This window comes from Cicer arietinum, chromosome 2, assembly GCF_000331145.2.
Source record: "Cicer arietinum cultivar CDC Frontier isolate Library 1 chromosome 2, Cicar.CDCFrontier_v2.0, whole genome shotgun sequence".
In the NCBI taxonomy this organism is placed as follows: domain Eukaryota; kingdom Viridiplantae; phylum Streptophyta; class Magnoliopsida; order Fabales; family Fabaceae; genus Cicer; species Cicer arietinum.
In genome coordinates, this window is record NC_021161.2 from 8,508,677 (window position 1) to 8,518,307 (window position 9,631).

Sequence of the window (9,631 nt, forward strand, 5' to 3'; positions counted from 1 at the left end):
ATGCAAGATAGGCAAAGTAGCTTGTTTTTATTAAAGAGTAATGGGATTTGAACCAATTTGATTTATAAAAGAAAATTGAAGGTGATTTAAAAAAAATCATTTTTCAAATGCCAGACCATTAGTATGGTACGTGTTACACGTTGAGACGTGGAAATACCAATTAATTACCAAAGAATATAATTGCCACCAAATATAAAGTAGTGTTTATTGAGATTTTATGAAAATTGAAATTGATTTTCATTTTAATTTTATCACTTAATTATGAGTTAGGGTCGACAAGAAATGTCTTTTTTTTTTATATAATTGACAAGAAATTTTGCTACTTTAGAGAGAGAAAAAGATTGCCAATGCTTTAGGACAAGGTAAAGAATGTTGTCAGTGTCTTTATCCATTTCTAAAAACTATGTCATATATAACCAAACAATTAACATGCAGTAGAAAAAGAAAAACTCATGTGGACAGCATACCTAGCAATGTATAAAGCAAATTTTGTTGGTTTTATAAATAAATAAAAGTAAAATCTTCTCTTTTGTTGTTGTCCTTTTAATTTCTTGTATACTCCAAAACAAGCATTATTAATAACAAATATAGCACTCTTGTTTGTGGAATAAAAAGGAGGTAATATCATGAGTCAAATATATTTTTAATTCATGTAAATTTTTAAAATTTATTTTTAATTTTTAAAATTATAAAACATATGTATTTAATTATCTATTCAAGAGTTTTTAATTTAAATCTTTTGATATATATTATTTAAGTTAATTTGTGTCATTCTCCTTTAAATGGACTTAAAACTATTATGGATGGTGCAGTTAAATGTGTCCCACTCACACGGAAGGTGGTGGTATTTTTAATTAAGGATCAAAATGTTGGTGTAGCTGGTTGTTTTTCTTTTAATATTGGTATTTTTATTACTTAATTTCTTACAATTATCATATCATACATATAAGACACTCGTAAGTTATAATTGGCTGGAAAGTAAACTCACTCTCTTTTGCCATTTGTTGGAACAAGTTGTCCCCATAACTTTTTAACAGAATTGCAGTTGCATAGTGCTATTTATTTTATTTTATTTTATTGACATGTAAGATAAGACCCTCAAATGTTCTTATTTTTTTAAAAAAAAATAGAAGGATAAATTATTATTATTAGTAACTGTGATACAATTTTTATTTTATAATTGTCTCATACAGAAGGATAACAAATTTAATTTTTTTTAATAAATAATAAATTAATTATTAAATTATTTTTTCTAAATTTGAATTTAAAATCTTTTTCTTATAATTTATTTAACATCATTTAATTCACCAATCAATAATATAACATTATTTAACATCATTTATTTACCAAATATTCCGTTTGATTTGTTGTATAAATCTATAATATAATAACTTAGAAGATATTCAACAAGAAGCAAATATCCGAATTATGATAAAATTTTGTTTGACTTGTATGATTGGGTCCTCCTAGATATTAAAAATAAACAATGGGTAAAGAAATGAGGCACGTACCTTAAAGCTGTCTCAGTCATAATTAAGCATGAAATTTAAATTATTAATCAAAATTTAAATTGTGTAAAAAAATGATGCATCTAAGATTATATTTTTCTATTCAAATATTTATAGTTATTTTAGAAAATGATATTACAATTTATCTAAATTGTTAGATATAATTAAATGATTATTAAACAAATTCCTATATATCTAAAAAAATTATATTGGAATTGCAGAGGTTTTGGCAATTTGAAATGTGCAGATAAATTGGCTTCTTTTTGAGTTTCTTCAACATGTTTTACTTGGTCAAACTCTATTCTTCCTTTTATTTGTTTGGATTTTAATGGTCAATGGTGTGGGTTATCTAATTTCTTGCATTTTGAAGGACTAAAAAAAATATTATGCAAAAACTAAAATTAAATTTCTTATATTTTACACATATTGCAATGAAATTTTTTATTTTAAAAACATAAGTCAAACTTCTTGTATTTTATATGAACTAACTGTATATTTAAATTTAAATTTATTAATTAGTCAACTGTCAAAAAAGTCATTAGAAATTAAAACAAAAATATTTATATTTTGAATAGAAATTAAAATCAAATTTATTTCATTTGTAAGAATTAATTGCATATTTAAACCTTTTAAATGTTTTTTATGACTAGATTATTGGTAGCATCATTTGTAAAAAAAACATTATTGGTAGCATCATTATTAACAAAGTCATTAGAGATTGTTTGTGGGACTGCTTATGTTTAATTTAATTATAGTACCAAGAAAATAATTGTATAAAATTGAAGAAAAAATTATCAGAATATATTATCCGACCAAAAGATCGTTGATCGATCCTACCCGTCCACTTCACCTGCAAAACCACGTTATTCGTAATCCGTTTAAATCGATGCAAAAAACAGTGAAATTTAAGCTATGATATCCCACAATCGATTTTGATTGGATAAGCCATTTTGGGCCCAATTCGGTCTGCACCCAACCGCTGCCCAGGCCTAACCCAGGCTACCAATTTTTTTTTAAACAAAATCTTCTATTTCTTTCAATGGTGCATCACCATTCATTATTCTATTTCTCTTCATTCTTGTAAATTTTTTTCTTTCAAAAATCTTCATTGTTTTATTTGAAATGTTATTTTTCCTTTTATCTTAGGCATGGATACGATACTATATCTTTCTCTAAATTAGAATCTCTTTAAATTTTTTTATATAATCGACAAATAATAATTAATCATATAGTAATTTTATAATAGTTATTTCAAAATTTAGACATTATTATTCATCTAGTAGTGGTTGCCAAATAGTGTAAAACTCTTTAGTAAGTATATACAAATTAAATTCTATCAAAATAATCCATAATTATTGTATACTTTTTTACTAAATAGTCAATGTTATGACAGGAAAAATATAAAAAAATAATATCAACTATCAATAAATCCAATATTATTATTTAATATATCTAATTTGTTAATTTATGTTATTTGGTAACGAAATTCTATATATAAATTGTTTATATATATGTGCAGAATATCTATAACGAGAAAAAATAGTAATTTAAACCAAAAAAAGAATTGCAATGACACCCCCATTTCACGCGTTATAATGATGAGTGATGAATACAAATACTTTTAACGCCAATAGAAGTTCTTCTCCAAAAATCTCCACTACTCTTGGACTTTTTAACACTTCCAAAATTTTAACATTATTCAACCAATTCCATTACTACAATGTTTGAGAGAGAAAATTAAAATAAAAGAACACCTTCTTAGTTCTTTCTTTTCTTTTCTTTTCTTTTATTCTTTCTTTCCACTTTGGCGACTCAATCATTTCCTCGAGTCCAATTCAATTTACAAATTCTTTTTGCTCATATCACCAACACCATCTTCTTATTAAATCTTGTTATTATTTTCTTTGTTTTCCACCAAAATCAACAAAGAAATTAAGAATCAAAGATGGACACAGAACAACAACGTCGAAAGAGAAAACGTGTGGTTGGAAAACACCTTCACATATCATCAAGATCACTTTTTCTTTGCTTCTCTTTCATCATCTTACTCATCTTTTTATCAAACTATCATGGTTTCTTCACACACAAACCCCCTTTAACATCTTCCACTTTATCACTGCTCTATTCTTCAGCAAGTAATTCAATTCTTGACCCTCTTCAACCCACAACAACAACAAAAGCAAAAACAAAAACAACCTCTTTCACCATACAACACCAACTCATATTCCCAAATCACTACCTTCTCATCATCTCAAACAATCATAAAAAAAACCAACCCCATGAACTTGAGTGTGTTTACTATAATCTCCGAACGAACCGGTCTTCTCCCGGTTCAACTGAACCGGTCCTTGATGTTCAAGTTAAACCGGTTTTATCCATGGACTATTACGACGAATCCCGATCCATAGCAAGGTGCCCATTTCCTCAAACGAACTATTCAACCTCCGGCGGGTCTAAAGTCGTCGACTTGCGGCGGAACGGCGAAGTGGGTCGCTGGAGTTTGGGTGTTTTGAAGAACCAAACGCCTCAATCTTGGGAAAGGGTGGCTTAGGAAGCTAGTTTGGATGATGAAACTGTTGTGGTTTTTGTTAAAGGGTTGAATCTTAGACCCCACAAGATCTCGGATCCGACCCATTTCCGATGCCATTTTGGGTTGAAGAGTTTTCACAAAGATGGTGATGGTGCTGCTTTTTTGCTTAGTACAAGAGCTGTTTCTGTGGCACAAGAAATTGTGAGGTGCACTTTGCCACAGAGTATAAGGAATAAACCTGATAAGGCTAATGGTGTTAGGGTCACTGTTAGTAATTTGAGTGGGAATTTGAGGCATCAGGTTCGAACCCTTTTTCCTTCAGTTGCTAGAATTGGTGGTAGAGTTGATAGGAAGAGGAATGGTAATGAAAAATATGAGCTTTGTGTTTGTACTATGGTTTGGAATCAAGCTTATGCATTAAGGGAATGGATTATGTACCATTCTTGGCTTGGAGTGGAACGTTGGTTTATCTATGATAACAATAGTGATGATGAGATTGAAAAAGTGATCAAGGATCTTGATTTTGAAGGGTATAATGTTAGTAGAAAGGTTTGGCCTTGGATTAAGACACAAGAAGCAGGGTTTTCTCATTGTGCTTTGAGGGCTAGAGAGGAGTGTAAATGGGTAGGGTTCTTTGATGTTGATGAGTTTTTCTATTTCCCTAATGAGTTTAATCATAATAATCAGCCAGTGCAGGTTTTTCTTGGTGAGAAACCATTGAGGTCGATGGTTGCGAATTTTTCGTCTTCGAAGTCGATCGCCGAGATAAGAACAGCTTGTCATAGCTTTGGCCCTTCTGGGCTAAAGTCACACCCTAAACAAGGGGTTACTATAGGGTACACATGTAGACTTCAGTACCCCGAACGGCACAAATCCATTGTGCGGCCGGATTTGCTTGACCCGAGTCTTCTGAATGTGGTTCACCATTTTCAGCTAAAGGAAGGTTTTGAGAGCTACAACATGCCTGAAGGTAGTGTTATAGTGAACCATTACAAGTACCAAGTTTGGGAGACTTTTAAAGCCAAGTTTTTTAGAAGAGTTGCTACCTATGTTGTTGATTGGCAAGAAGATCAAAACAAAGGTTCAAAGGATAGAGCACCAGGACTTGGAACAGAAGCAATTGAACCAGATAATTGGAGTTTAAGGTTTTGCGAGGTTAAGGATACTGGATTAAAGGACTATCTTATGTCTTATTTTGCTGATCCTACGACAAAGTTGATGCCTTGGGAAAAGTCTTTTCTATAATGGATGGATACATTAATCAGGGTGCTGATATCTTGGTAGTTGGTGACCCATGTAAAGGAGTATAATCATACTTTGTTAGGCATATTCATTATTTTCATTGTTTCTGGGGGATATTTGTCACAAATTTTGGTTTTTTAAATGATTTTTATACATATGAAAGAAAAGAAACTCACAGATTATAGTCATGTATATTTGCAGCAATATGAATGAATACGCCTTTTGCATTTTTTGACTTCACACTAGTTTAGTATAGCATATGTCGAATACGCCTTGCAATGTTCATGCTGTCAAAAGACTAGATTACCACTGAAGAAAAAAGACTAGTTTACTGCAAATAACTAGTTTCAGTAGATTGTTACACCTCTTTCATTTAATTTTATTTTTGACCCAACACCTCTTTAAATTTAGCAGAGGAAAGATACCTCACAATTTATCTTTCCCTCACGGTAGAATTTTTTTTAAACCTATCATAACCTATTGCTTCAATTTAGTTTTTTTTTTAAACCAATAACTTAAACAGAATGGGCTGGTTTTCATCAGATTGGCATTTTATTTATATTAAAAGAAAACAAATTTTCAAAAACAAACAACTTATTGCAAAAATGACAAGTTCTCTATACCTCAACAAAATATGAGAATTCTTTGTGGTGATTCAAGATAATTTGGTTAGTTTAGAAAATACGTAGAAGTAGAGGTATTAATACAGGGATATAGGGTAAAATTTTATCAAAAAAAAATTAATTTCTAATTGGTTTCTACATGTGTCAACCGAAACCAATAAACATTCAATGGATGCTCTCCCCCTCCTAGAGAAGCGTGTTTCTGATAGTATTTTCTATATCTTGTGAGCAAACAATGGAGAGTGGATGAACAATCACATCAACATTCCTAGATCTCTTAATCCAACATAAAGTGGGTTTACGATAATTGAAATGGTAAACAACCAATCAAACATATCTAATTACAATTTCAGCAATGGTAAAATGGAAGTCAACACCAAATTATTAACTGACAGAATTTGATAAAGTCTTTACTAAATTGATTTAGTGGAAAAAGTCACAGCATGATTATTAGATGTTTCAGTTAGAAGACCTGAGAAGAGAGAATACAAGACCTTTGGCTAATTGGCTTTGTTTGTTCACCCATGTTCTGAGAAACATTATTAAGTGGGATTATTTTAAGTGTAAGAGGGAATCTTAGAATTTAAAACGGAAAATCAAACACTAGAAGCACTGGCATGTTTCTTTGATATTATTGCTATGATCTAAAAAAAAAAACATTCTCTTATGAAGCTGTCAAAAAAATAATTATTTCTCTAAAATAAACATTTTAATATGCAAATGGTCTAAGACAAGTAGACAACGTGCTTATGTTGTTATGTGTACAATAAGTTACTATTATACTAATGAATTAGATTGGCCAGGTATCAATATAAAAACTGCTGAAATACTCTTCGAACTTAAATATAAGCAAAAACAGTACACGAATTTGGTCGGAAAACATGTACCTTTTTACTTATATTTAAGTTCAGCATGGATAAAATATACATGAGAACAATTTTAGCTTCATACTCCTAATGAAGAACTCAGCTGATTGTTCCAAGATTTATTACCGCTGATATCAAGAATAAACAAACACCAGAGGCTACTTGCAAATCTTTGAAACTTAAGTAAGAGTTTGATGTTTCACATATTTTGCAAGGGTAGAATCCAGCTTCTCTCCGATATAAGTAATCCATGCCTGTAAGCACTTCAATGGTTATGCCACTAACCCACAAATATATGTATGACACTGAGTTATAAATAAGGAACAATTTGCAAGACCTACATAATGAATTTTAGTACTTTAAAACTGAAATTTGACATATTAATCGAAGTGTAAGTGATGCTTCAGGACTTACCTTCTCATGATCAACTAGATCATCATTATTTCAAGTATGAACACTAAACAACAACAAACTTAATTTGTTTTTAAGAGAGAAAGTTGAAGTCCTCTGTTTATGTATAGTAATATAACATGTTGTAGGCTCGAAAAGTTAAATATTTTGACAAATTTAGATATATTGTTGAAAAAAATGTGAAGGATTAAATTTACCTGATCAGAAGTAGTGAAACCTCGTATTGTGTCACCGCCAATAATTGTAATTCCTTTATCTCCAAGGGGTTGTAAAATTACTGCCTAGCAAATAACAGTTGTATGAATAACTTTTATTATTAAACATTACTTCCTCTGATGTTGAATATAAAGCAACAAAAAAATCAATTTTAAAAAAATATATCAGAATACGAGTAAGTTCAATCGGAATACACGTTCAATCAGAATATGAGTCTGTTCAATTTTTAAAAAATTCAAAAAATTCAATTTCATGAAGCCGTTTAATCAGAATATTCAAGTTTCCTTATGGTCCTTCTTGGGGAGTCACCACCTGCTAAGATTGCACCACTAGCTCACACTCATCAGACTACTTAGGAGGGAATGGTTGGGAAAATGCTTGAGGAGCTAAAGCTGTCATGAGCAACAAGGATACCTGAGACAAGATTACTGTCTGTGGTTGTGTTATGGAAGTTCCAATCAATAGGCTACCTGTCCTACTCTCTCAACCACTTAATAAAAGCCAAAGAAACGCAGACCAAGCTTCTCATTAGACTGCTTAGCTAGAGACTTCAGTTAGTAAGATTGCAGCTTAAGAAAAATCTAATCACCCAATTGGAATTCCAATGTTCTGTCATGTTTGTTAGCTTGGTCCCCTCGTATGATTTTATGCCTCGAGTAGATTTCTCCTTAGTATGGCCAATCGGGCATCCCAATCTTCAGGGCCAACCTAACACTTCTTGAGGCTTAAAACAAACTTTAACGCAATGTCTTGATAAGAAAAAGTAGAGGCCTTTTTAATGCTAATAATAATATGTTAATACCGGTATCAATTAGGAACAAATAGCGTAATTGAAACTGAATGGTGGATTAGGATCAATGAACCCTAATCTCTTTGTATTATTGATTGAATAGAAGAATTACAAGGAATTGTAGAGAAAGAAGCAAAACAGATAGATGGGAAGAAAACAGATAGATGGGGAAGAAAACAAAAATCTCTAACTGATTCCCAGAATCAGTTACTCCTACTCCACTGTTTCCAAAACTGCCCTCCATTCCTCTCTTTCACTAGTTAGTTATTTTCATTTAGTGCCAGGCTGGCGCCTCACATACACTTTAGTAATAGGTGGCCTACAGTCCTTCTTAGCTCTATCAATACTCCCCCCCAAAAGAATGACCTTGTCCTCAAGGGGAAACCGAGGAAAAGAGTGCTGCAATTGTGTAGCAAGTTCCCACGAATTATCACATGCTGGTAACTGATCCCATTGGACCAAGACCTCCAAATTCCCATCCTTATCCTCCCTATATTGCAAAATATCAGTTGGCTCCACTTGTAATTCAAATTCCTCAGAAAGCATTGGTGGTAATGGCTGCTGTTGGTGACCCTGCTTCAAAGCTTTCTTTAGCAAAGATACATGGAAAACTGGATGAACTCTAGCAGATTCTGGAAGTTCTAAGCGATATGCAACTGGACCAATCCTCTCAAGGATTTGATAAGGACCATAGAATTTAGCAGAGAGTTTCGCGATAGGTCTACGAGCCAAAGACTTCAGCTTATAAGGCTGAAGTTTTAAAAATACCCAATCCCCTACTTCATATTCAACTTGTCTTCTATGTTTGTTGGCCTGTGTTTTCATAACATCTTGAGCTTTCAACAAATTCTGTTGTAACTCTTGTAAAATCAAATCCCGTGACATCAACAGCTGGTTAACTGCGTCTATCTTAGAAGTAAAAGTACACCCTTTAATCATTGTCGGGGGATCTCTTCCATACAAAGCCTTGAAAGGGGTCATTCCAGCTGAAATGTTGTAGGTGGTGTTAAACCAAAATTCTGCCCAAGAGAGCCAGTCCACCCAACTTTTTGGTTTAGGTCCAGCAAAGCACCTGAGATAAGTTTCCAAACTCCTATTGACCACCTCAGTCTGGCCATCTGTCTGAGGGTGATACGCAGTGCTGTACTTGAGTGTAGTTCCAGCCAATCTAAACAATTCCTGCCAGAATTGACTCAAAAATATCTGATCCCTGTCTGAAACGATGGATGTAGGAAATCCATGTAAACGAACTACTTCTTTGACAAACAAAGCAGCCACATCCTTTGCATTGAAAGGATGCCCAAGTGGATAGAAATGAGCATATTTTGAGTCTGTCCACTACCACAAATATAGTATCCTTGCCCTTAGTTTTAGGCAAACCCGAAATAAAATCCATAGAAATGTCTTGCCACACCTGTGTTGGTATTGGTAATGGCTGTAACAAA

At 32.3% G+C, this 9,631-nt stretch overlaps 1 protein-coding gene and 1 long non-coding RNA gene across 2 annotated transcripts; one reads left to right on the forward strand and one right to left on the reverse strand.

Annotated features, from left to right (window-relative positions):
- Positions 1-3,305: 3,305 nt before the first annotated feature.
- On the forward strand, positions 3,306-5,507 carry LOC101508092 (glycosyltransferase family 92 protein RCOM_0530710). Its single transcript, XM_012712799.3, is given in 1 exon segment — positions 3,306-5,507. A coding segment is annotated over 1 exon segment (1,830 nt). The 5' UTR covers positions 3,306-3,453; the 3' UTR covers positions 5,284-5,507.
- Positions 5,508-6,573: 1,066 nt separating this feature from the next.
- On the reverse strand, positions 6,574-7,517 carry LOC101508407 (uncharacterized). The gene is made up of 2 exons (XR_189413.4): positions 7,378-7,517; positions 6,574-7,023 (listed from the first exon to the last, which is right to left on the reverse strand). It is a non-coding gene; the product is annotated as an uncharacterized lncRNA (long non-coding RNA).
- Positions 7,518-9,631: the final 2,114 nt, after the last annotated feature.